This window comes from Tasmannia lanceolata, unplaced genomic scaffold (assembly GCF_043159265.1).
Source record: "Tasmannia lanceolata isolate RefF3 unplaced genomic scaffold, GAP_Taslan_0.1 ptg001067l, whole genome shotgun sequence".
Classification (NCBI taxonomy): Eukaryota; Viridiplantae; Streptophyta; class Magnoliopsida; order Canellales; family Winteraceae; genus Tasmannia; species Tasmannia lanceolata.
Genome location: NW_027519729.1, coordinates 14,608 through 42,228, shown reverse-complemented (window position 1 = coordinate 42,228; position 27,621 = coordinate 14,608). Strand labels below are relative to the sequence as shown.

Genomic DNA, 27,621 nt, shown 5'->3' with positions numbered 1-27,621 from the left:
TTTCCAAGCATAAAATCACGAAGTTTTGGGATCCGGCCCAGAAAGTGGGTGAAACTCGTCATTCTCCGCTTGCAAGTCAAGCTTGTCAAGAGAATATTTCAGGATGTGCTGTGGGTACCTGTTCTGATGATCCTAATTATCATCTGGCAGAGCCAACAAGTGAATTACAGGTCGAGCTGACATACGCGGGAATTGGAACCCTTTTGGGCTGGAGGGCTGGGTCAGAAGCACCGAGAGTTATCTCAGATTGTTGGTCAGTAGAGTTTCAATTCTGATATCGAATTTGTGGTCCAACGTTGCTAAATGCATGAATTAATGGTGCTATATCCACCTGGAGTATACCATACGATTTATACCGGGCAATGAAAGGAAAGGAGATTTGTTTGTTCAGATAGAGATGACAGCTCCGCCTATGAAAGATTTTCAATACCGGGACATTCATCCAACGATGAAACTATAGCCCTCTCGAGGGAATATTTAAGGGTGAAAAACCAGATGTTTTACCTGCCTCGCAAAAGGTAGATATTGGGAACTTCGTCCTATAAAAGCGGAATCATAAGCTGACCACACGAGTCGATATTCTGAAGCTGGCAAGCAGGATCCAATCTCAGAAATGGATGCCTTTCCGCTTGACGGGGAGAACTAGAAATAAAGGAAGTAGTTTTGGCTGTTGTTATTCTAGGTTGGGCTTTAGAAATGTAATAAAAGACAGGGCTTTCTTGCTTCAGCATGTGAGGGAAATGCCCCGGGTACCGAAGTTAGCGGACAGAGAGGGCGGCGGGTGGGTAAGGTAAGTATGGAAGGCGCGGTTCGGTTAATGCCACATTGATCTGCTCATGGGTCGAGTAATTCTACTACGAATCTAGGAGGAAAAGTCCTCTTATCTCACCATAAGACTTTTTTTTTACTCAAATCATGGCATTCCTACCACTTTTGTGCTTTCACCATTGAATTTGAATAAAAAAAGTAGGAAGACCGGCTAATTTCATTGTGATGATTGTTCGGCTCGGCCTAGCTCTTGCCTTTATCCGCTCAGTTGGCTAGCCTATTTCTTATAGTTACAGCTGGAAAAGAAAATGAAAAATTCCTTGCTACATTACATTAATGTGCACTAGAAAGCAGCTTTCCCGTACACGTACAGAAGGAGCTTTCCGTGAGACTAGAAGGAAGTAGTTGGTTTGACACGCTATCTCCAATGCTCTTGCTTCCATTCCTCGGCATTCGCCTCTTTCGGGATGTTCGTTGACCTTGCTTTTTTTCTTTCAGGCAGTATATTTTTTTTTTTTTCTTCCTCCACTCACCTCCACGGGCGAATGGAGTCTACTACACTCTTTCTTGGCTAGTGTAGTAGACTACTATATTATAGGTCATTCGGAAAGGCTCCGTATAGTTCTATTTTGGGGCGTAACGTTGTGGTTGTTCCCGAGAAAAACAAGTTCCAGAGGCATCTTCCATTCATATCGATTTGGGTCTTTCCGCACCATATTTAGATCTGCCCCTTCTTCGATTCGGAATTCCCAGCAAATCCTTGACTCCTCGAATACGATGGGATTTCACACCTGGCGAATCTTTCACTCTACCTCCTCTGATTAACACCATAGGATGTTCCTGCGAATTATGACCTTCGCCCGGAATGTGAGCAAATATATCATGTCGATTGCTCAACCGTACTTTGGCTATCTTACGTGGAGCTGAATTAGGTTTTTTCGGTGTTCTCGTCGGAACACGCGGGCGTACTCCTAGCTTCTGGGGACATTGATCCGAAGCTCGAGTACGGTCCGTGCGCCGTTTTTCTTCTCTACCATGACGAATCAATTGATTTAATGTAGGCATCGCTCTTTCCTTTGTCCTTCCCCCCGACTTTAGCCCTATCACTAGTGGTTACTCCCGATCCGAAGCACCCCTTTTCCATTCATAGAGAGATCCAATCGTCAAAATCAATAAAAAGGCCATCATGGACCAAGATCCAAACGGATCAATCTTGTTGGGAGGTACTGCCCAAGGAGAGGAAAAGGTGACTTCCGGATCAGGGATAATAAATAAAATAGGAACCGGATAAAATCGTATATCGAAACGACTTCTGGCATCACCGGAAGGATCGGAACCACATTCATGGGCCGACAATTTTTCTGGATAGGTCGAACTATTAGAAGCAAATGGAAAAGGAAAACCGAGTGGGATCAAAGAAACTAGCGGACTTATAACTAAATAGATACAAATAGGTGCAAATTCCGACATCACCACAGCCCACTTCATTCTCTCGCTCTGCTCGCGGCGCTCCTTGCTCGCGGAGCGGCATACCGAAAAAAAAAAAATGGACTCAAACTCAAAGGGAAGGGCTGCCTCCACCCCCTTCCCATACATCAGAGTGCCCCCCTCCCTTTTCTTTCCCCCCTGGCCGTGTGGGCCACACTTCAGAAAGGCCCTAGGGGGTCCTTCACTTACTTGTGTGAGCCCTACGCCTTCCCCCCTGCCCGCTGAGTTCCTTACCCACTATGCCGCACCTCCCCATTGATTATTGATTCACATGGTCGTAGAGGCAATGCTCCAGCATTGTCCCCTCCCATGAGGAGGCTCCACGGCGATTCTCCTCATATACATATGATAATCAATATCTGAGGGGCTCCTTACGTGAGAGGGGCCTCGGGCGACATATAATGGGTTTCATTCGCTATTTCATGCGCAGCCCTTTGAAGGTCTGGCATGTAGCTCATACAGAACTTCCCACAGAGCCTGCGCCCCCCACAATACTTGTGACAGTCTTTTTTGAGAAGGCGGGCGAAGCCGCTCCTAATCTGCCTCCGGAGTCGATCTTTTTCCGGGTCAGGAGCGCCGGCGGCGGCTTGCCCTATTATGTAAGGGGGGGGGGGACGGCGCCCATCCGTGGCTGTCGTGCCATCTTGTTGATCAGCCTTCCGGCTGAGCAACAAGTGCGAACCACGAAAACAAAAATAAGAATGAGGAAGAACAGAAAGAATAGCTTTTTAAAAGCTTCGATGATCTCCCCCTCTCCCTATCTTAAGAGCGCTCTCACCTCTATTTTCAAAGGGTAAGAGCCTATAAAAAGGGCTCGGGCGGGGGGCGTTCATCCATTAAAAAAGGATGATTCCTTCTCTCGAAGAAGCCAGGCTTGAAAAAGCCATTCATCGAACCAGGAGAGAGAGGGCTTTAAAATCTTCCTTTTTGGGGTCCATGACCATCTCGAATTGCATCATTCGGTACATCTCCCGATTGGATGAGTGGATCATCCACCATAGATCCTCTCCGAGGGAGTACCTTCTATTTTAAGAGCCCTCAAAGCTCTTTAAAAGATTCATCGATAAATCCTACAGCCTTCCGGCCGTAGTCTGGACAGCACTTTACAAAATAAAGCGAATGATAGGTTAGTTCGCTGTCGCTAATGAAAGAAGACTTCGCCCCTGCCTTCCTGATTCCACCTCTCTATTATAAGGTAAGGTGCCTGAAAGTATGAACCAAAGAGATTTAGCCACAGAGATGGATACATAAGCTTAGGGCTGGCCCCCTGGCAAGTATTTCATATTCCGGTGTTGATAGATAGCTTCGAACCCTCGCCCTAGCACCCGAGCCTTCCCCTAGCTTTTCTTTCAGTACTGGCTCCCTCCTGGCACTCTCTCTTTCAGTCTGTCTTTCTTCCAGCATCCCTGGGGGCATCCATGAATGAACCCCTGCCAGCTTCTGTTGTTTCTTTCGATGGATCCATCCCACCTTGTGTGGGGCCCTGGCCAGCCTCAATGCTGCGTCTGATCTTGGTTCAATCCTTGTGTTCTATCAGTGTTAGTAGGAGCCAAGCCTTGCCTTACCCAGCGTTCATGTGATTGCTTCCGAGCTAACTAAGAAGTGCATCCGAGCGTTAACTCAATGAATCCGAGCCTTTATTAGTAAGCTCAACTGACTCAATCTCAGCCGTGAGTCTATCTCAGGTCTCCCGTCCCTGCATCCTCTGGTCAAGCAGTTAAGCTTACTAATAAAGGCTCGATCTAAAGCTTTCCTGCAGCCTTCTGTTGGTTCCATCTCATCATTCTCTCTTTCTAGTTCACCTCCTTCGGACCCTTGGCTTCGTTGCTTTCTTCTGCTTGTCTCCGTGCCTTGGCTTCTCACCATCAACCCTATCTAACCAGTCAAGTAAAGCAGATAAGTCTGCCTCCTTGCTTCTTTCTCTTTCTCTACTGCCTTGGCAGCCTGTCCTTTCCCTGGCCGAATCTCACCGAGCCTTGCATCTCCTACTTGTTTCTTCTGCTTGGGTGCTTGCTTCTACGCCATCCATGTCTTCTTATATACGTATTTATTAAGCTGCCTCCGCTCATAATCCTCTGCTCCAGTTACCCCTGCCTCCGCCCTCGGCTTCGGCTACTCATCCGCCCCTGCTTCCTCCGCTATTGGTGGTGTCGATCCATCTGGAAAGAAACGCCATCCATTGAAAGCAATGACTAGGGCGCTACTGGACAGGGCGGAGGCTCGAACATAAGAATCGTCCATACTTGACGTAGGAGGCCTCCTACTTCTGATTCCGAACTACTATGTGGGTGGGACTGAAGGAGGGAAGGAATTTGATTGGTAGGTGAGCAAACCATCCCTCCGGGGAGCAACTAGAGGTTGATTCAGTCGTAACCCACCTGGCGAGTTCAGCTATCCATTCCGGTTCAGTAGGACGGAATCACACTCCCAGTCTCTCTTCTTTTTCCCATCATTCCATGGATGATGGATGCATACAATAGGAAGTGACCGCCACTCGTCTGCCCGAGCGAGAAAGGCTGGTTTAGACTCGCAGGTCTGAGGGAGGGTCCGAAGGAGATTTCCTCCCGCTTCATTGGAGTCTAATAGACCTGCCATCCATCTGCCCCGGTAAACCACTCCTTTCGACTCTGAACCCCGTAGCTGCATCTCCGACTGGTGACCTGAACTAACCATCTCTCCTTCCTCCATCCACTGAAGAGGCAAGTAAGTACCTCGATTCAACTCCTTCTCCTACACCTCTACCTGGGGCATATGACCCGAGTGGTGCCATTGATGCTGATGCCGAGCCAATGGGATCAATACCAAGCAACCTCTTTCCACCACATTCTTCTCTTTCTTCTGCTGATGAGCCGGATCCGAAACAAAGAATTCAAAACCTAGCCAACCTGCCTCTTCTTCTCTATCCATTGATGATGACCCAAGTGGTGCTATCGACTCATCTGCTTTCCCACCGGTACCGGCCACCATTTCAATGATGTATATAAAGGACTTGACCAACTCTCCTGGTTCTGAATATGATCCAAGCTCTGATCAACCGGTACAGAGCCCGCCCAATAAGGCACTACCTGCTACCGGAGAGGAAGGCGAAGTCTCTTTGTTCCCCCTCTTCTCTATCCGGCCCCACCTTTCTATTCGATCCAATTTCCACCAGTCTTTTCTTCCGCTCCCCTCTAAGCTGCCAACTATCGGTCCAATGGTTCCCCAACCAATGGATCCAAGCCCGAGGTAAGCATCTGAACGAGAGGAAGGGTAATCATCGGAACCAAGAACGAGCTAATCTCCATCTCCATATTCGAGTCCATCGACAGAATCCACTGCTTCTTCCCCTGGCGATTCACCGGAACCGAAGCAATCAAATGAACATCCATCTGCCTCTTCTCTATCTTTGTCTTCGATACCTGGGCTGGTGACGCCTCTTCTGATCCATCATCCAATGCAGTGGAAGCCCGGAAGTGAAAAGTGTCTACCTGGGGCAGCGGCGAGTGAAGCATCTCATTCGAGTTCTCCATTTGTGACCAATGAACCTCCATCTGACCCACCGGAAGAAGCTATTAAGCGGCATAGGCCCCCATAAGTAGCTCTATCTGACCCCACGAGGCGATTCCTTCCATCCGATCCAAGCAACTAATCTCCATCTCATTGATTGCCCAAGTTCCGGAAATTAGCTAATTCGGTGATTTCAAATAGGGTTGGCGATCATAGGTGCACTTCTCCCCTTTCCCAGGCGTCATTCCATCCATCCGCAAACTCTTTATATACTTATTGCCCATCGAACCCGTTTTGCCAGTTCCTCGAGTCGCGTTCGGTCACAGCCGTAAAACACACTCTGAATTTATAGAGGATTCGAACCCCTACTGCTGAATGCACTATTTGTGAGTCCAGTCAGCGGGAAACCAACTCATATTCCAGTCAGCGGGGAACCGGATATATGTATTAACGAATAGCCAAAGAGGGAAGGAGTCACTAGCCGGTCTAGAATCACCTACTTCCGGCCGGATAAAGCAGCCAGCCATCTCATTCATCTCTTTCTTCGCTCACCCACCAGTGGATAATCGATCACTTCCGTCAGCGGGTTCAGGTCTTTACTCGACTGCTAAGGATACGGTGGTGGGGGAGGAGGAGATGGTGGATCGGACAAGGGAGGAACTAGTTTTGTTTTGCAAGGTCCCCTCTTACCAGTCCAGTACTCATCTTTTCAGCGAGGTAGGGGCACAGTAGGAAGAGCTCGGGAGCTAGCAAGGTGGGAACGGGGTTTGCTCGCGGTCAAACGGCGCACGATAGTCAAGTGGCGCATAATAGCTTGTCAGGTGTACGTTTGACAAGGACTGGCGCAGAAGATCTGCAACCAAAAGAATCGAGGCTTCCTAAGGCTGAGCGAAGCGAAGGAGGAGAGCCATTATTGTTGGGAGAGCCACGTCATCTCTCAATTATCGAGGAGCGGATGTGGGATATCGTAATCCGGCTGCGAGTTGGGCGGGAACAGGCGGTCATTATGACAAGTCAATCAAGGGCAAAGAAGTGGTCAACCTCTTCCTCATTTTTTGTTCTTTTACAGAGTGCTTCACAGCTTCACCTCTGCAGAGTGCTTCACGGCTTCACCTCTGTACCATTTTAAGTCACAGTAGTATCATAGTTTTCTCTTGAAACATCTTTCTCTTGAAAGATGTTTGGATTATTTAGTATATGAGGTTTTATTGTTCATGAGATGATTGATTAAACTTGTGCTCAAGAGTTCACGTTAAGGTTAAGGTAAGAGAAGACCTAGAACCCAGTCTTATCTGTAAGCCCATGGATTGGGGCTGGGCCAAAGTCAACTTATTCTGACAAACATGGGCATGACACAAGCACTATTAGACTATTAGTTCCTCATTTAGGTAACATGAACTGGAAAATGGAGTAATAATAATAACTCCATCTGTTCTGTAGAAGACGGAACAGTCAGACCCAATGCAAATTTGAATTTATCCTCGTGCTATTGGCATCGCACAACAACCATCACCAACAGGTGCTCAGCAAAGATGTGCTTGGAGGACAACAAAAAGAATTGGACTTCACTATATAAGGTATCTAAAGAACTTAAGAGGTAGGAGCCATGCTTGGATGGATCCCAGTTACAGGTCAACTAATAGAAAACCAAAATAACTACAACATTACAAGAAATAAAGTATGCACAATAGACTCACATGCTATCAAGATCAATGAACTCCGCCTTCACCAGCACAGCTGTAAGCCGATAAAGCCCGAAAGCGTAGAGAGAGAGTCAAAAATCCTATTTAGTTTATTTTAGGGTATGTGGGACAACCAAGATCTTCGTGAGAGAGAGAGAGATGGGTCCCATTCATTAAAAAGGGGTATAGGAAGTATGAGATAGGGGTTTTAAAGGACAACCAAGCATAGTGTTCTGATGATCCTCCCAAAAGGTCCTCCAAAAAGCTTCCAAACCCTCTTCCCATACTTAGGTTTAGGGATCCGTATTGATCCCTAGCTTAGCATTGGATGTCATATAGAACAAGGCTTTCTTAGGACGATCAGATTCTCGTCATGATCGATCCACGTCCTCGACAAAGTCAGTGATAAAGTCACGAACAAGATTTTGCAAGTCAGCGTCGATGATCTTCTCTCCGTTTTATACGGTAGCAAACAAGAAAGGGTGCCAAGAAAGAAGATGTAAGCAACAAAGAAATAAGAACTGCTTGTTGTACAGTAGCTTTGTCAATAGCCATATCCTGCATAATCATATAACCAGGAGATAATCACTAAGTGAAATGTTGCAACGAAAGTTGTAATACAGACCATAGAACAATAGAACACTAAACGGCGCACTGTCGCACGAGCAAAGATCATAGAAGCAGTATGAAGGACGAAAGTGATTAATAGGTTTTGGGTCTGTAAAAAAAACAGGGAGGGTGTTAGAGGGAGAGAGGGCTTAACAGCGCCTTTGACTACACTGAAGAACTAATCCCAACATAACAAGAGGACCACTTTTGCTACAACATTCTCAACCTTCAGGGCTTTCCTGATTAGAAAAAGTCCACTTGAAACATGAGAGCATTAGCTCCTATCTCTTTGTTCATCCATGTATTGATCGTTCTGTTCTTCATTCGCTCCCCTGGTACCTGTACAAAACAAATACTTTCAAGCCTTTCCATCTGATCAGGCCCTCGTATTTAAGGTGGTTTTATGTAGAACCGCTTGCAGCCCCTTCCTTCTAAGGTTTTTATCCCTCCTCTCTCCTTATTCGCCACCATCCTTCGTTTGCGTAAAGTGAAGTTTGTTCTTGTTTGACTGTCTATCCGAGTCTCCCATCCCTTACTCTGTAAAGTGAGGGTGGGAGCGAAGAGTGTGACAGTTAAACTAGACCATGGAACGTAGCGTCCGCGAGTTCCCTTTTTTTCTCTCTAGGTTAGCATAGTTGTAGTTGCTGTGCTGTTTGTTGTTGTTGCCCCTGGTCTCGAATCCCGCCCCTAGTTGCCCTTGTGTTCTTTTTAGGTATCTGATCTTGGTGAGTGTTCTTCGCTCGATTCCCGCCCTTCCCTACTTCTGCGACTCTGTTCCTGTTCTTTGTGACGGTCCAAGGTCGTACCAAGTCTTCTCTGCCTGAGAGCTAGTCTTCTCCGCTTGCTGGATTCTCTGCTTCTTTCTGTCGGTCAGTAAGTCATTGTTGCTTTCTCCTTTGCTGGTTAACCGCTCTTTTCTTGTCTGTCTGCTTTCGTAAGCATACCAATACTGGTATGACTGATTTGTGGTCACTAACTGTATCGACCTAAAAGCCTTATCTCCCTACAGTACTACATATTTCTTTTCCTAATCCTCCAACCCAACACACACTCTGCGGGACCGCGACCTCCTCTCCAGAGCGAGGGGAACTGAGTGTGCGTGCCTTGGGTGCCGTAGCTGTTGACGAATTTCTGGTTAAGAAAATTTCGTTCTGTCTGTCCTTTGCGAGTTGTCTTTTGGGAGCAGTTCCTTTCGTCGAGGCAATACCAAACCTAGTTGTTTTGGCTGCTTGACCTTATTAGCTATAATCCTCGGTTATGAACTTACCGAAGGTAGCCCCCCGCGAACTGTCTGTGATTCCTCGCCTCCTGAGAGATGTTCCTCTGCGCTTGCTTTCTATCTACCTCTTCTGTTATCTCCCTACGGGAACACATCTTTAGGACCATACTACCCGAACAAACACAAAGGTGGACCGCGACCCGCTCTCCTTAGCGAGTGGAACCGTTTGTGCTCATTGGGTTGAGGCGTGTCACCGAGTTATTGGTTAAAACGAAGATTGTTGGAATGAATGAAGCTTTTCCTTTGGTAGGCGAAGTTGGCCTTGAGAGTATAGGCTGTGATTCCTCTCCGATTGAGAGATTGAAGCTTTCACCTCTCCGTCCTGTAATGAAAGTCAGAGTTGAAGTAAGAACTGAATGAAGCGAGACAGGAATGAAAGGAACGAACTAATGAATGAAAGCAGTAGCTCTCTTGGGACAGGGCAAGTGGGTACCTGCTGTGAGTCCTCGCCGCTTGAGAGATATCTACCTCAAAGTATTATCGGACTACAGAAGCAATTTCTATAGTAATAATAGGAATCCCCTTTTGGCACTAGTACGGTTCGCGACCCCCGAACAAGAGGGAAGTTTAGTGATCATTGGGTGAAGGCGTGTCACCGAGTTGGTTAAAACAAAGATTGTTGGAATGAAGGAAGGCACTAATGAATGAAGCAAGACTGGCTTTCAAAACAAGCACTCATAGAAGAAAGTAACTAACTACGGAACGCATTTACTAACTAAAGAGCTCAATAAGGAGTTAGACCCACTCTTCTAGCTGTTAGAGTCCCTCGCGTTAGAGTCCCTCGAGTTAGAGTTAGATCCCCTACTCTTCTGGTTGGCACACCATTTCAAGGGTAAACTCGAACTGTAGCTTGCGGGCCGGGCTGTCCGATTACAGGTCCGAGTACAGGGTTAGCAGAGCGGCATTTCAGGTTAACAAAAAGAGTTGCTGGCGTGCGTTAGGCGCTTTCACCTCTAGATCTAGGGTTAAAACAGGAGTTAGGCGACTTATAGTAATTGCTCCCTAGGCCACGCTTGGACGAGATCCATAGAAGACAGACTGCATCCAGACCATGAGAAAGAAAAAGGACGATTTTTATGCATTATAGTAAGTGGAATCTGATCCAACAAGGAAGCGAGGCGAGCGGTTATCCCACCTCCGACTCTGAATCTCCCGACTCTGGTTAACTAACTGAGTTCTTGAGCAGTACCAGTTTCAAAGGAATGAGCTGATCCGGTTGATGAAAGAAGAAAGCGGTAGTCGTAGGTTGCGAGTTTTCCGAGCATAGTACTTTAGGCGAAAAGCTTTAAGGCGCAAGGCTTACGGCGAAGGCTTCGAATGCTCCGCTCAATGATGAAGGGCAGCGAGGTTGCAGAGTACAAGAGTACACCGGGCTTAGTAGCAGAGTCGGAGCTGAGTAGCTTGACTTGACGAAAGGAGTGCTTTAAAGCCAAGGGCAAGACGGAGCAAGGCTTCGTTCGGAACCTGAGTCAGAGGAGGGGTGGATCCAATCTGATAAGTAAGCGGGAGAAGAGAGTTGTTTTCGTGCGTAAAGCCGGTAAGCAAAAGCAGGTTCAGATGTAGCTGTGGACTCTCCTCGTCCTATTGGCTTTGTTGTTGAAGATGTAGATGTCGAATGCGAAGAGAGCTCCTGCGATGGATCAGATGGATCAGAGGAGTGAGACTTGGGGGACTGACTCTTCCTTTTTGGAGAGCCACCGTGTAACCTTGCCGCTAGCCCTGGCCTGGGCCTTTGAGAAAAGAGATTCGTAGGTTGGTAAGACCTATTTGTATGAATTGAAGGAACCAGTTCTTAGGGTTAGTTAGTAAGGGTCGTATGGCTTAGTAGGTTACCCAGACTGAAATGCCTGATTGGACTGCCCTCCTTTCAGGATTTCTTCCTTTGGGTAGCCACCGTGTAAGGCTGATGGATCAAGACAGGCACCCACTCACGAATGAAGGAATGAACTCACAAGCGAAATAAGGATCCCACCTCCGGCTCTCCTCTATCTCCCGAATCTCTATCTCTCGACTCAAGGGATGACAGTACAGGGACTGGTCTTGGTGTAGTACAGGGACAGGCAACCTTTGATGAGGGGGAACCAAACCACTTTCACCTCCGGCTTTGAAACAGTAGGGCATGAAGTAATTGATCTGTTCGATAATCCTGATGATCAAGTAAATCATGTGTTGCTGTAGACGAAGATGCGACACTAATTGCGTAGGTAGAATACTTTTCGTACGGTTCCAGTTAAGGTCTTGGTTCGTACGGTGAGACTTGTTGGTTGGGTTCAAAGTGAAGGTTTTCGGGTTTTCTTGGAAGAAGAAATGTACTTAACGGTGAACGGTTCAAAAAACGGTTTACAGAACAAGGTTGACGGAGCACTTACAGAAGACTGACTTCTCTCGGTCATCAAACTGACATCAGTTTCAAGTTGGTGACTCTCCCATGATTCTGACGCTGGAAACAGCATTTAAACGAGCTCTAAACGCGACGTTTATGTCATTCGTGGGACAACCATACCTCCTGACCTGACCTGTTGCTTAAGGAAATAGAGAGAGAGCTAACCTTGAATACCCAGGTTATGGGTGCGCAACATCGACCGGAAGTGTTGGAATGAAGGTAGCCGTAAGGCTTCTAGGTATACCATTAACCAAGTACAGAATTTAGGCAAGAAAGCCAAGACGATGAAGCCAATGTAGCGATCGCGAGATCGGCTTATCCTATGCAGTAACTAAGGGGAAAGAACAACTTATTAACTTATTAACAAGAAAGAACAGGAAATGGGCAGCTAAGTACTCAATTTGAAAGCAATTGAGCAATCCAAGCACTGAAGTGCGGGCAGATGCGAAATCAACTATTGAAGTAACGACTGTTGCTGTAGATGAAGATGTTACTGGATCGGACATTGGAAGAGCACAGTTGGTGGAAGACATTGATAGATCACCCACGGGCATCTAATAATAAGATAGACGCTTTTGTCTAAGCAGATAGCCCTGGGAAAGTAACCAATAGCAGAGCAAACAAATGACACGGAGTCCCTGTTGAAAGACTTGAGTAGCTAACTTAACGAATGAAGGAACCTTTATGCGGACACAGGACAGAGCCGGGCCTTACGAAACATAGATTGAGGTGCGCCTCTTTCATCTCAAATAGATAGTCCTCGGGCTTAGGGAAACGAGGATAGCTTTCAATGGCACGAATCAACTTCTTAATCGACAACTGACCTTGTTGAAACATAGCAGTAGCTAAAGCAGAGAACTTAGTGAATTGAGGCAGTCGGCTAGCTGGTGAAAGGAAATCAACAGGGGTTTCACCGCCTTTGGCAACTCTCACATCCGGAAAGCAAAAGCAAGTTGATGAGTCGACCCCATCCTTCTAGCAGATGCCTTCTTTCTCAAGCTATAAGCGTGGTTAGCCGCTCCGATAGGTCTCACCCCTACTTTCGACTATGGAAAGCGCATCAACAGATCAAGTAGCGAGCCTTGCCGTAGCAGAAATGACAAAGAATAACAACTAATGACATCGATAGCAGCTGGCTAGGCGAATGCCTTAGGTTCGACAACTTCAACAATTGAGAACTGAGCTCGTTGAAACGTCTCAGTAGCAAAAGTCGCTAAAGTACGGTTACGACAGTAAGGACTCTCTGTCCCAGGCTTAGACATCTCTGTGCCCCACAAGTTCCAACTGGCACCATAGACGCTCCTCCCACGGAAGTAGGCCACGGCTGAACGAGGAGCCGGTCCCCCACTGGCTTACAGGCATAGACGATGGAAAACTCTTGGACGGAAGCTCGAGCTGAGGACCTTCCTTGGGCAAGTACGACTCAACTGCTTGAAGCGATTGGAAGACTCTGTGACTCCCACCCGCTCTGTACGTTCAATTACTTGATTCGCCTCATTATTTGGCTGAGGGTTCTCGCCCGCTCTGCTCTGCCAACGAATGGAAGTTCCCACCTCTGCTCGGTACAGTACTTTCCTTGTCCGCTTTCCACCTCGCCATAACGAAGAGGAAGTTCTGCCATTCCGAAGCACTGTCACCGCTCTGCCAATGAATCCATCAATCTCTTGCCCAATCTCACATCCCATCTGGCTAAGCTACCTTGACTGTCGACTCATCCTCGGGCTTGAATGAAGACCCTGATGGAAAGCACGCTCCGTACGTTCAATGAATTGATCTGCCCGAATGAGGACTCACTGAATGAAGGAGGCTTGCGACCAACTAAGAGTCTGCGAAGGAAGTACGCCACTCGAGGGAAGGCATCAAGCAATGAATTCTTCTCACCGAAAGCCCTGCCTCCAAGCCCGGAACGGAAGTAAGTCGGCACTATGGGCAAGGAAGAGGCTAACCAGCTAAGGACGAAGAAGCACAGGTAGCTGTCCTTTTCACAGAGAGAGGAGGTGAACGAGCTAAGTCATAGGTCTCTCGCCCGATTGAGGAATCAGATAGGGGAACCAGCATCATTCTTCTTTCTGGGATCGGAGGTGGGGCATGTAGCCTTGCCATCGATAAGTCACCGGAGAAAGCTGATAGGAAGGGGAACCATGGGCGTACAGGCTGCTAAGTCATAGATCTCGCACCTGAAGTAGGAAGATGAGGGCTAAGTAGCGCCTTGCCTCTTCCTTTTTCAGGGACAGACGTGGTACTTCTTGCTCGGGTAGCTAACCAACAGAACAGATATGATAGAACGGAACGCATATTCGATACGCTAACTGACACGTGAAAAGGAGAATCAAGATTGACGATCAAGCTAAAGATAGAGTGAAACGTAGGTAGGTCAGTTAACGAATGGAATGATTCAATAGTTACTGATCGAGCTTAACTGGATTCACTGGATTCTGCAGGAGGTATTGGAAGCAAAGGAAGAGCAGTACGATTGGCTTTCCATCTACCCCGGCAAAAAGCATTGAAAGGCGCTGAAAGCCCTGTAGCTACTATGTAGCGTAAGCCCGCTGTAACGCCCTCGCTTAGGTCTGTTCCTTCGATGAATGTTCGCAGTGGTTGAACTGTCGATTCCAGTCCTCATAGAATCTCAACGTAGAGGAGCCCTCAAGGTCCGACTCCAAGCACCTTTGATTCGAGAGATGAGGTACCTATCTGATCAGATGAGTTGACAAAGACTATAAGATCTTCGAAGTACCTCTTCCGCATAAACCTATAGTGATTGAAGCTAGTGCCATGCCAACACACTCTTATTTCGTCTTCTACTCCCTAATCGAAGTGTGACTAAGCTCGGTAAACTCGCTACCTCGCAGCAGTTCCTTGCTTACTAAACCCGAATTAATAAGAGTTCTTCCAGCCCTCTACAACAACAGCAGGTCCTAAGCCTACTAACAGCAGTTCCGTAAAGAGAGGCTGCTAAAAGCAATTGAGTCTAAGCGCTACCGCTCCGTGGGCACTCAATCCAGGAAGGCAGCCTTACCCCCGCGAACAGCTATTCGTTTGATCTCCTCGGCGCTTTGAAAGCTTTTCCACTATGCTCCGAGAAGTCGCAACCTCAAGCGGTTAGAGCAAGTGTCCTGTAATAGCCTTCAACTAAGAAAGGCGTTTAAGCTCGGATACAGAGAGAAGAGGAGAGAAAGATACCCGTTTGTAAGACTCTCTATCGCATAGCTAGAAATGTTATCGGGCCGTAGACTCTTTCTCGGATCTCGGCTATCTCTGATTCCAGGGCCGTTGGTGCGGGCCAACCCTCTCTCGTCTTAGTTTCTGTCTCCTCTCCTAAGCTAGCGCTAGTCTGGCAAGCAGCTCCTCTCGGGCCAGGTTGCCTTTGATGCAAGCTCATAGACTGCACACAAGCACAATATCAATTTCACCTGGACGAGAATTGCTTACTTCGAAAGAAAGCATATCATCTAGTATTGACCGATTCGCCTCTCACTTCGGGGCGCATAGAGCTTAATACCTAAGCGGGCAATGCGCTTCAACTACGTACTCCTTTCTTTGATTTCCCTCTCTCTATCCTAAGTAAGATTCACCCCAAGCAGGCCCCGGCTCAAGCTTAAGTGAATGAAGAGACCGTTGATTCTCTAACTGATGAGAAATATCCTTGTCATATGATAAGGTTTCGCAAGGGTGAGAAGGTTCTGTCGCTCCCGCGCAGATTCAAGCTCCTTTTTGACACGACACTGGTAGTCTATCGGTGTGCGGGTCGTCTACCTCTCTGCGCCAAAAAGGCTTGGGTCGTCCGATTGCCGCCTTGCGATAGACGTTCCTCGCGCTGGTAGTTCTGCAAGCTAGTTAGTGGAGGTAGGTTGGGGAGGTTACTTGCCCAACTCAAAGGATGCTGCTCGATGTGGGCATGTGCCTTGCTGGATCGATCAACAGACTTCGAGAGGGGACTGTCCCTAGTAGATCTTTGAAACACATTCCTCGCCAAAGAGATACTGACTGATTCCCCAAACTAGGTAGTCAGAGGAGGCGCCCTACCAATGCTCTAGTCCAGTAGGCTCCTGGGTCCTTGCCGTATGCTAAGATCAAAGACCCCGAAAAGGTCAATCCACAGATAGAGCTCCTTCGTAGTGGTCTGCCCAAAGGTTTCAAGTTCAGGGCCCGAAGGGGGTGAGCTTGCGAACCGAGGAAGGAGCATGACCCTAGCCTTCGAGGCCGAAGGCGAAAAGTAAGAAAGAAGCTAAGCAGAGGCGCGTGCATCCGTGATTTAGTTGATGTTAAGCTTGTGATCCCACCAGCCATGGATCCATCGATCGATCCGTTACCGGCAGGGAGCTGCCTCGATCTGCTTCTCCATAAGCCTGGAAATCCATTAACAACAGGCTCCTGTGTGGTTGGACTTGCCAGTTCGTCTGTTAGTTATGAAGATTCCTTATAAACAAGACAATCGTCAATTTCTTCTCTATCAACTAGGCATTCCACCCCTATCGGACTAACATTCCAAAGCTTCCGACTTCCACCTAGAGAACAGAGCCCGAACTAAAGAAAGACGAGAGAGTATGCGGGCGAGCGCATATGGCAATAAAGACTGACTGAATGAATGCTTTCCTTGCGTTCCAAGCAATAAGCAATCCGACTAGCAAATGGAATGCGAACTAAAGAAAGAAAGGTCACGAGTTCACCGAGGCTGAGTCCCGGGATGAATCCAAGTCAGAGGAAGCGAGTAGAATGATTAAGAAAAGGGCATAGTAGCAGAAGGGAAAGGCATGGTAGCCGAAGGTCCTAAACCAATAGGGACACCCATCGCAACAATAGCATAAGCAGGATCCGCTATTGGTATAGGTGTAGTCCAGATGCTTGGTAGTAGATGCTGATTGCAGAGATTCCCCCGTTATCTAATAATAATAATAGGACGCTTGCTTGACGAAAGGCGAACGAGTTCACCGAACATAGAATGCTGCCCTTGATCCTAGCCCTCTCGAATGGGACTTTTTGAATTGAAACATCTGACTTAGCTAACCGAAAGAAAGCCATTTTCTGCATCCGACGAAGGGCGTATAGCAAACTGGTAAGGCAGGTCGAAGATGATTCTTTACAGTGCAGGTCGACAGGTCACGATGTAGAGTTGCCGAGTGGATGTCCTCTTGTTTGAGAGATCTATCTAGAAAGCGGCGGAGCCAATAGACGCTTTCCCAAGAAAGTAGGCGGAACGCCGAAAGGAAGGCCGGTAACCCGATCCGTGAGTAAGATGGAGATTTCTTACGATTGGACGGAAACTCCAACTTGAATACTGTGATCTCTGCGCAATACTTTAATTACGCTTTTAGACCATTATTTCTAACTTAAAGAAAGAAGGAAGCTCGATGACGGCAGTTCGAACAGTAGCACTAAGGATTTGAATGCCTTACTGAAGCGCTCGGTCTCTTCCTTTTGGACAGGCAACTGGGTACGAACATTTGTCCACCGCAGGAGCAGCGGGTTTGATCACAGAAAGTCGGCTTCGCGGCTGAATGTTGTTGTCTTGGTCCGACCCTGAATTCACCAGTTCAACTATGGCAAGTAACGGTCTTGAACAATATGGTTCGAATGGGTCAACGGCTGGCTTAGCATCTTTTTCACGAGAGCAGTTCGTCTCGTCTCTTACCCTTTCCTTCCATACCTATCAGGTGAACAGAGCCGGTGGAGCCCTTCCTTACATTACTGGATTTCTTGATTACTCAAACAATCATTCGATCGAGCAAGAGGCAGAATCGGTGGTACCGTACAACTAGCTAATCGCAACTCTTTCAACTCCTAGCTTAACCATGCCTGTCTAGCTTGCTTTCACTTAGAATTCCGTATAGTATAGAGACTTTACTTGTTCTGAGACTACTTATTCATCCTATCCTTCTCTCTTGCTTTCGGACAATCTCCCGGAAGTACCAATCTGGCAATGAAACCATTGGGACCGAGACTGTTTTTTCACAACCGAACTAAAAAAGAACTGGAACGAGAGCTTCTTACTTACATAACATCCGTCGGAATTGAATGAACAATAGCATCCAAAACCAGCTCAGGAGATGCTTAAGAAACGAAAGCAGCTTGGGCCTCCCTTGGCTGGATGGTGACCCAGGAAGGACAGAGAGATCTGAATAACCGTCTCGCAGGCCCCAATCTCCTTGCCATGGTAGCAGGCTGCTTCATTGGATCCGGAAGCTTCATCTCAATCTGTAAACGACGATGCCCTAACTAACCGATTCCCGCCATCCATCATATACGTAATTCCCAGATGCGAGTGAATCGGACAACGAAGGATGTGAAGAATCCTAGCCAGTTGAGTGGAAAAAGCTAGCTCTTCTTTCTGTGATTCAAGAGAAAGCAGTTCTTTCAGATCTTTGGTAAGAAACGAAATTGAGTAGCTATCGAAGAGGTCTCGAAGACGAAAAGGGATATCGAACTTGATAATCAGAAATGTAACCGGGTTGAGCCGATTGATTGGAGCCTTCCCCACCCACACGCACATCTCGGGAAAGAACATCTCCTCTTTTGTCCGTTCCAGTTGCTTTATTCGAAACCACTCTTTGTTCAGGTTCAGGACCAAACAATGTTGTCAATGAGCATCCTACTGTAGGCTCGACCTTATCTGGTGAGGATCGAAGGGGATGGGAAATCCGGATCCGAATCAATCATGAAATCGGGAAATCATCAATCCGAAGCAATCGCGTGTTCCATTTGGATCGTGCCGGGGCAAGCATTCTCACGTGTACACATCTTAGAAGCTCATTTGATCCCGACTATTACAATAACCACCGGTTCAGCAATCGTAATAGTAGGGGGGGAAAGCGAGACTCAATAGCACCTTCTAGATCTCCGATTCTTTAGGTAGGGATCGATACACCTACCCTTGTGATAATAGTCGGGGGGAATCGATCTATCGATCTTTATTCTCTCCAGTTGTTGCGGCGATACGAGATTCCGCTTCTAATACAATAGAGGGCTCCCCTACCCTATTATTAGGAAAAGGTTGAACATACATATATAACCGGTTGACTCCTCTAATAGACTCTCCTGCCCTTCTCATCAGAAAGGAGTGGATCAGCCAGGGTAGTGAATCGAGGTGGGAACTTGGGAGCATTAAACGAGGTGTTTTCACTCGGCACCCCTACGCCTACCTTGTGTTAGCATACCACTTCTATTTATCTGTCGGTTACTTGAAGTCAATTAACACTTTACGGATACGCCCCCTTTAAGTCTTACTTGAAATCAGATACATACGATCGTTATGATTAGACCCCCTCTTCTTCGACCTACTCTCAACCTAGTTAGAAACTAAACTCTATTACCGAAGGGAAGATACATTATCTACCCAGAAAAGGAACATGACCGCTTCGCTAGACAGACTTTCGCTAGCCTTCCTCCTCCCCGCTGCCTTCGCTTTCTTGTCTGTCTGTCTTGTCTTTCTTCATTGTTATGAAAGAAGCATCGATCGGAATCCGGAGAGTGAATAGAAGGAAGAGGGCCATATCTAAGGGCTAGGCCTTCGGATATCTATTAGCAGTGGATTCATGCATTCCAGCTATCCCACACCGGATCTTTCATCGGAAACGAGCATCTGTAGCTTTCGTGCCGGCGTTTACGCTTTCGCTTGAGGCTTTCGTTCCACTAATTCCTTTGTTTTGGCTTTGGGGGAGGGCTCAACCAAGAATTGCGTAGAGGCGCTGCAAACCTGATTTGATATCCGTCAATGCTTGGAAGGAATCTCTTTAGCGCGGGAGAACCCGTGAGTATCTTCCGTGTTCATTCAAAGGAATCGCTAATCCACCCGAGAAAGCAGCGCCCAGTAGAGCCCTCATAGCACTCGGAGATAGCGTTAGCAAATCCTGTCTCTTGTGCAAGTGTATTAATTGAATGGTCGACGACATACGGGATTGGCTTCTAAAGGCAGAACGACTCCCCAGAGAAACTATTGGAGTTGAACGACTAACGAAATAGTATTTTAGTATAAAACAGAGGCATTGTGGGATTAATCCTTCTTCCTATTGCTATTGCTTTGGTCCGGAGATGGCTTGTTACTTGTATGGAGAGGGTACGCTGCTACGATGTGGCAAGATGAAACTGACCATGCTCAACTTCGATCTAGTAGGGGCAGTCTCTGTGTTCGTTCAATGCTTTGCCGGTCAAACATTTCATGTATTTCTCTAGTAGTATAGCTGACTGAACACTAAGACAATCTCGATGAATTAAAATAAACATCTTTCATTGCGCTAGGTTCTTCGCCAGCTAGCTTTCCCGCTTTGGTTCAGCTACTCTTCTTTCTATGATGCTGTTACTCCGATCTCATAACTCATCAAGAAGGCACATCAAGATCGAAAGAAAGCTCCTTGATCGGCCTCTCAACCGGGACTCCAAACAGACCTCGACTAAGCTGTACCGCATGTGGCAATCTAATCTTTTGATAACGGCTACCGAACATTGATCAAAGGAGAATTGAACTCCTATAGTTGCTTGTGAGCTAGACTTGCCTGTCTGATCATCATCTTTGAGACCAACCGCGTAATCTTCTTATATGTTTATTCGTTGATACACTATTCCCATCCATCCTTCCTTTCTCTGATCTGTTCTGTTCTGTGTATCCGCGCAAGGGAAGGAGAGAAATGATCCGTGCAAGCTAAAGAGAGAGCTTTGCGCCATCAGTAAGTTGCTCGTTTGGATAGACAAACACGGCATCAGCCATATGTATGAAATTGAAACCGGGCATCCCTTCATCCAATGCATTCTTTTCGATACACAGTACGGTTCGACTACGCATTCACAGTAGATAAGACTACAGCTGGGACTGAGAACATGAATTCGTGCGTGACATACTACCACCTATTGATAGATCAGGATTTGAACCTGAATGCCCTTCTTCCTATGGTTAGTTAGGCAGGCGCCTTCCTATCTTTCTTGACTATAAAGCAATGTGGCGCCAGACCTCAGAGATGTCATCGCTGGACCAGCTATTTCATCTTTCATTGCTGGTCAGCTCTCTCGTCTTTCACTGCTAGGTCAGCTAGCCTATTTCGTAGTTGCAGGTGGGAGCGTTACATACTGCCTTCGATCCGTTGACCCGGGCAACCCCGCCTCTCATCGCTTGTTCGAGAGCTATAACTTCACCGGTGAGATTGCCAGCCAGGGGAGATCTATTTGATTGGGAAGTTCTTAGCGGGTATCAAAGGTGCAATCCACAAATCGCATGTGTGAAGTATGGAGAGTAGATTCATTTCACCGATGCTTCGATCACTTCTCGACCGGGACTTCTTCCTATAGATAGCGGAGAGATAGATCTCAAGGAAGCTTTGAACTACTTCCACGCAAGGAAAGACTAATCGATAGTACTACCGATGGCAGGGAAAGCAGACTGAGATACCGATACCAACAAGCCTAGCTTGAAAGAGAAAGAGATCACAGGCATGTGGTGAAGCATACCGAGAGAAAGAGCAGTGAAATAAACCATATCGAGCACAGGTCTCACTCTACAAGTTCAGTTCGATGAGCTCCTAGCGGACCTGTGCCTACTATCTACTTAGTGTGTGTGCTAGGGTAGGGAAAGCAAGCAAGCTGAGCAGTTCTCACTGTGTCCGGTGACCAACAAAGCTTGTGGACTACTATTCCACTGCGGGGACGAACTCTTCTACATACTGGCGGGACTATTCACTGAATGACTGACTAACTGATTCGGGGAACGAAGAAGGCCCGATATCTACCTACATCTACAGTCGCTGAAGATAGCGACTTGATTGTACTATAGGCAAAGCCATCCCATATGCCCTTCTTCAGTCATATGGTTCGCAGTTCCGCCTGCTCAGCCCCAATCAATGCTTTCTTCTTCAGGCTTCAAAGCCTTTTCGTTAGCAATCCCTTCCCACCGCCCTCCATTCGGAACCGCCCTTCTTCCTTTCCTTCCCCACCTCTTTCGAACCTGAACAGACCAAGGCAAGACCTACGCGAATCAAGGTACTTAGCCGATCCGATGCCAAGTGCTATCCTTGTCCCGCCTACTTCTGATGAACGAATCCAAGTGAGTAGTGGACCATATCGAACCGTGCGGTCAGCCTCCCATACTTTTAGTCGACAAAGAGAAGGAAGGGATCAAGCTATCGATGATGGAATCCCTGCTTGCTTTCAGTCTCTGTTATCTTCTTCTATTATGTTAATTATATTCTTTCACTTACTAGATTTCTACGCTCGATCCTTCCCGCTCGACTGGTTCTCCCCCAGTCCTGAAGCTTCTCCGATTGAATCCTTCTCCTTGCTAGCGTGAAATGATCTCTTACGACTAGGGTTGCGACCCACAAACCCGCACAACTCCGCCTGGGTTGTAAATAGTGAGTCTCTCTTGGTCTCTAGCCGTCCTATTGAGCGGCTCACCACATTCGCAAGGGCTACTCACATGATGTGAGCTACAAACATGATCCGTAAGGGCGTCCCTAGCAACTCGGAGTATAAATTGAAGATCCGGGGGTTTCAAACAAGGGCGAAGGGTCCAAATACCACCAGGCAGAGAAGCCAAGGATCGCGCAAACGGCCGAAACGAAGCGAAGGTCGCGGCTATAGGAGTAAACGATCCCGTCGCTCAAGCCGAAGGATTTTATTCGTGAGGTGGAACGGTTAATATCGGCGAATCCTGGTTTTTTATCTGGCGATCGGAGTAAGGCGCCTCTGCCTTCAGCTATCTTGAAGGGTAGTTGCCTTTTATTCGCCGTGTACGCTGCCCACGGAGAAAAACACCCATACAAGTTGAAAGCACCGTATGCGCCTAAATACCTATCCCCGAAATTCCCCAAATACATACCATCAGCTCCCTGTGGTCCATGTGGCGCGAATAGCTGCCTTGGGATAAATGGTCTTGTTGGGAAACTTCTGTCCTCGAACCGAGCCCAAAAGGGCGGAAGGTTGCCGGTTTCTCTCCTCAACTCAGATTTACGCGACACTAAGTACAGGAACAGAGCTAACATGGCACCAAATCTTTCTATTCCATTCCAACTCCCCTGTGTCTTCTTCCTATACCACGAACCAGCCTTCTCTGATGAGTCAGCTGCACACAAACCCAAACAAAACTTTAATCGGGTGCAACTTTAATTGAGCGTAACCAAGGGCGGGGGCGCGAGCCCCCTTTTCTGCTGCTTTAGCTTAGGGCTTATTTATAGTATAGCTAGCTTGGAGGCTCTTCTCTTCGCGCTGCGCTAAGCTTTCTTCTTATATAAGACGCATCCTCTGCATCCGGCTTTCAACCCTCGGTATAACACTGGGCGAAGGCCCAGGAAAACAGATCATTAGGCAGGACGGGTAGTGCACGGCGTTGCAATCATTCATCAACTTCCTCTTTATTATTCGTCTGACTCGGAAGCCTACACGGATGGTTACCATTCTACTACTAGCCTGTTAGCTGCTGTTGTACGTCTATTGTATCCTCACTACGCTCGCTTCTTCTTCGTATGCTTCTGATTATGAAACCTCCCTTGGCCTGTTGGCAGCTTTTCCCCGTTCTTCTTATTCTGAGGTCGAAGATCATAGCTGTTTGGAAATAGCATATGTAACCTTAAGGCTAAGGGGAGGAAAAGAGCCTTGGACTCCGCTTAGCGATAACGCTTGGCTTGGTGAGCTATCAGGCTTGGTTATCCTTCTTCCCAGTGCACTCACCAACCTGCCTCCATCAGTGCGACCAAAACCTTTCCTCACCACTCGCCTAGACCAGTTCCCTTATCAACTGGACTCGTTAACTCTGCCCAAAGTTGAATCTATTGAATGATCTGCGCCAGGCGCCGTTCTATATTATATACGAGAAGGTGGGACTCTAGGATCTTCGATGAGAAGTGGAATCCTGTTGAGGGGGGAAGAGCCCATCTCTTCCAACTCAGATATACAATTACAGAGTCAACCACACTAATACTAATACAGAACCACACAGACGAACAAAGAGGATGTTAGCTTAGCCACGTTGAAGGGCAGTCAGCCCAGAGCGCACTGGGGAAGAACAAGAGTCTCGAAACGAACTTCTGCTCCACATGTCATTCCTTAAAGGCACACTCCCTGCATCCGGGAGAAGAGGGGTTTAGTAACCAAAAGTGAAGGTAGAAGTCAAAGTCACGGGCCGTCTCGTCTTATTTGGCTCGCTCGCTCTTGTAGCCTCCATCACATCACTAAAAGGGCTTACGAAAGCAGGTTGCTTGCTTTTACCCCTTCCGCTAAAGGGCGGTCAATGGTCTTGGCAAGAATATCTCTTCAAAGAAAAGTGACAAGCCTAGAAGAAGAAGTTAGAAGTCAGAAGAGAAGAGAGAAAAGAACGGCAAGCAAATGCTTCCTAGGAAGCAACCTCCCCTAGGGACCTAACGTATTGAGAACCTGGTAGAATGTAGTAATGAAAAAAGCACTCGGATGCAGACCCGAGCGAACGGATTCTCTCAAGGAATGGATTGCGCTACCTTGAAAACTCGCCCAAACGAAGTCACAAGGTTATACTAATATCAAAGTGGAAAGAGGACACTTTCATCCTTCCCGGTCTACTCTCACCATGGAATGAAAGAGAGTGCTATATAGCAAGCCACCCAATCATTACGGTCTTCAAAGGAAGGAGTCACTTTGGGCGTAGAGGTGAAAGGCGGGCCGGCCAGTGACCTGCGAATCGACGGCTGAAGACGTGGGAACACGCACAAATCTGGACGGGGACGGTCACTGAGCACTTGAAGCATCTATTTTAGGTGCCGTGCCGCCCGGATAGAAAACCGGAGGAGTCTAACAAACGGGGAAGACACATTGGGGCATTTGATGGCTGAATAAATCTGGCATTCAGCAACCCCCTCAATTGCCTCCTCAGCTCTTATAGCTCTGGTGGGGCATTCTGTGAGGTGCCATTGTCGGTGTCTTAGCCCTGGTTCCAGCTCAATGCAATGATCCACCTCTCTCCTAGGTGGAAGTCTCTTTGGCAGCTTCGGTGGTATAACATCGTTGAACTTTTTCAAGGACTTCCGCTAGTAAATAAAGTCGGTAGCTCCTGACTTGACCCATTTTCTTCATCTCCAACTAGCGCAGCTACAAAGCTTTTTCGCCCTTCTTTATTTCATAACCTTGCCAACTGCCCTTTCTCAAGGGCCGGACCGGAGGCACCTGATTCGACTGAGATCTCGATCTCTTCTTTCTGCGAATGTGCCTGCGTCTGTTTATGTCCTTTTGGATAGAAATGTAGCTTCGTTCGGAACAATCGGCTTCGGGGATAAACGGGATCTCTTGGTTAGGCGTCTGCCGATGCAGATGGAAATTAGTTAGAGGGACCGGCTGAATTGCATTCGACACGGTATAGAAATTTTTGTTTTAGACCAAGGTATGAGTGAGTTTGTATACTCGTCATTACGAAGCCAGAAAGAATAGGCCAAAAAGCCGTATTGCCCGCGCCTTTAGCCAGGAGAGGGTTTTGGAGAAAGATAGGTAAGCGGTGAGCCACAAAGGAATTATTTTTTCTATTGATTCTGGAGAGAGGAATTCAAAAAATATATTTAATAATATAAGGAGAGCCGGCTTCAAGCAAGGCTATAGTGCGTTCCCAAGCGCGCAGGGGTAGAGAGTCTGCCTGAGTCGTGCGGCGTACCGAAAGCCATTAGCAACTTTGTGACGGGGGCGACCATGGATTAACTAACAAGATGAAATAGCTATCATAAAAAAGCATGGATTGAACGTCTCTAGCTTTAAAAACCCGTGTTTTTCGCCTAAAATTAGCTATAATAGCGCGATAGAAGCCCTAAACTAGCTAAGCTAAGTACGTACGCAATAGCGCGGGAAGAGCCCCTACCCTATAGTTTGAAACTAGCTCTGAATCAAAGAAGCGCATTAAAAGGCGAGTTTTCTCTATTGGTGATTCCCCATTTCAGGGGCAGTAAACGACTAGTATCTATTGGGAAGCTCTGTTCCCGGACTTCTCATGGAGTAGGAGTCTGGGCTTCTATTATATATTGACTAGTGGTGGCTCCCTCCTTTTTTTATTCCCTATTTCAATCGATCATCTATCGATGGGCGACTATGAATCCAATATTCCATTCAATGGAGCTAGATGCCGGCTTACAGCTTCAGATAGAGTAGGCGGTTTCTAACTCAATTCCCTCAACCATCTTCGATACCCATCTATTCGACTTGACTGCTGATTCTCCATTGATGGGCAAATTTAATTCAATTCATCATTCATTCGATTCCAATTTCAATTATTGATTGAAGGACTAACCTGCTCCCCCATTAATAAGACTATCAATCTGATAATTAGATCCCGCCAATCTCCCAGCCAATACCTGCCTTTGACCACCATCCAATTTCTCATCACCACCAGCCTCTTCCACTCCTCTTCGAATTGCCTCAAGCTCGTGCACAAGGATGGAGAAAGGAGGACACCCGGCTGTAATCGCTACTTTCGGCTGCCCAGCATGGTCTCTTAATATGCATCCATACCCTGCTAAATCACCTCTAAGAGAACCGTGCGTGTTCAAGCACCACATATCTGGGTCCGGAGGGCGCCGTGAACACCATGTGGGAGATGGAACAGTAAATTGAACTGAAATCTGCCAAGAGTCTAGGAATTCTCTACTCTTGGGAGCGTCGTCCACTGCATCTCGCCAACTCAGGAATCTTTTTCCGGTATCCCTAGTGATCATAACTACTATCTCTTCCCATGGCTTATATTGATTTTGGAAAATATGAGAGTTACGTTCACCCGCGGTACACTGTTGCACAAAAAGAAAGCTCATTTATTCGGCCAATAAGATTTTCATAACCCAAATGTCTCGGACCCACCTGATCTCCTTATCCCATGTGAACTGCCCTCTCCTACGATACCGACATCTGCCAAGGATAGATCTCCACACCTTCTTTGAGTAGGAACACCAAAAGAATAAGTGATCATGGTCTTCCACGTGCATCCTGCATAAGCAGCAACTAGATCGACTAATTATACCACAAGAGACCAAGATATCTTGAGTGAGCAGTGCTTTCCGAAGAGCCATCCAAGTAATAAAAGAAAACCGAGGTACATGGCTACTAAACCAAACCAATCCAGCCCATTCAACCTTCAGCTGAGACTCTATAATAGTTTATCATGCAGAATCTAGAGAATACTCACCATCTGGGCTTGCTGTCCACACAATTTCATCACCATGACACTTCATGAGAACTTCAACCTCGTCCCAAACTTGATACAAATCAGGTGATAAAGGAAATTCAAGGCACCATTTCCCGTCTTCAACAATAGATGATACAAGAGCTAACCGATTTGGGCACAAGAACCTCTCACCAAAAATATTTACAAGAGTACCTACAGGGTGCCATGGGTCGAGCCACATAGCTGTATTAGAACCGTTCCCTATAAGATGAAGCACAACATTTTCTGCAAATTCTCGGACATACAGCACACTCCGCCAACTCCATGAACACGAGGCCGGCACCGGGACAGTCGAAATAGAGTCTCTGCCGGACTGAAAGTGAAGGGGCCCGCCTCACCTCTCCCCTTCCCATGGCCAAGGCATGTGAAACTGATTCCCTTTCTGAGGGCGTTTTACATGCCCTATTCGACCATGGCCTTCTTTTCCTAAGAATGAAACTTCGTTTCTTCGATCGGAATACAGATGAGATCAGAAACGCCATCATTGGGGCAAACGATGCAATAGCTTCGGTTAGAGCAAAGCCCAAAATTGCATAACCAAATGATTGTTTAGCCAATGATGGATTTCGCGCCACGGAATGGATCGAGGAACTAGGGACGTTTCCAATACCGACAGCAGCTCCCGCTGAAGCAATTGTAGCTGCTCCGGCACCTATTGATTTTGCACCTTCTAACATCTCGAGTCGAGAATTCTCGTCACGCTTTTCTTTTCCTTCGCTATTTCCTGGATTCCTCGTCTATTCCTCTTCCCCACGTTCCTTTGATCTCGGGCATATCGAGA

The 27,621-nt window shown here is 47.1% G+C and overlaps 1 protein-coding gene across 1 annotated transcript; it reads right to left on the bottom strand.

The window, feature by feature from the left end:
* Positions 1-2,813: 2,813 nt before the first annotated feature.
* Positions 2,814-27,577, bottom strand: LOC143869231 (uncharacterized). Its single transcript, XM_077376250.1, has one exon. It carries the CDS (start codon positions 27,515-27,517, stop codon positions 27,029-27,031), a length of 489 nt encoding a protein of 162 aa, XP_077232365.1. The 5' UTR covers positions 27,518-27,577; the 3' UTR covers positions 2,814-27,028.
* Between the last annotated feature and the right edge of the window lie 44 nt (positions 27,578-27,621).

Coding starts and splice junctions, on each gene's coding strand:
- LOC143869231 (XM_077376250.1), bottom strand. CDS start 27,517: ATGTTAGAAGGTGCAAAATCAATAGGTGCCGGAGCAGCTACAATTGCT.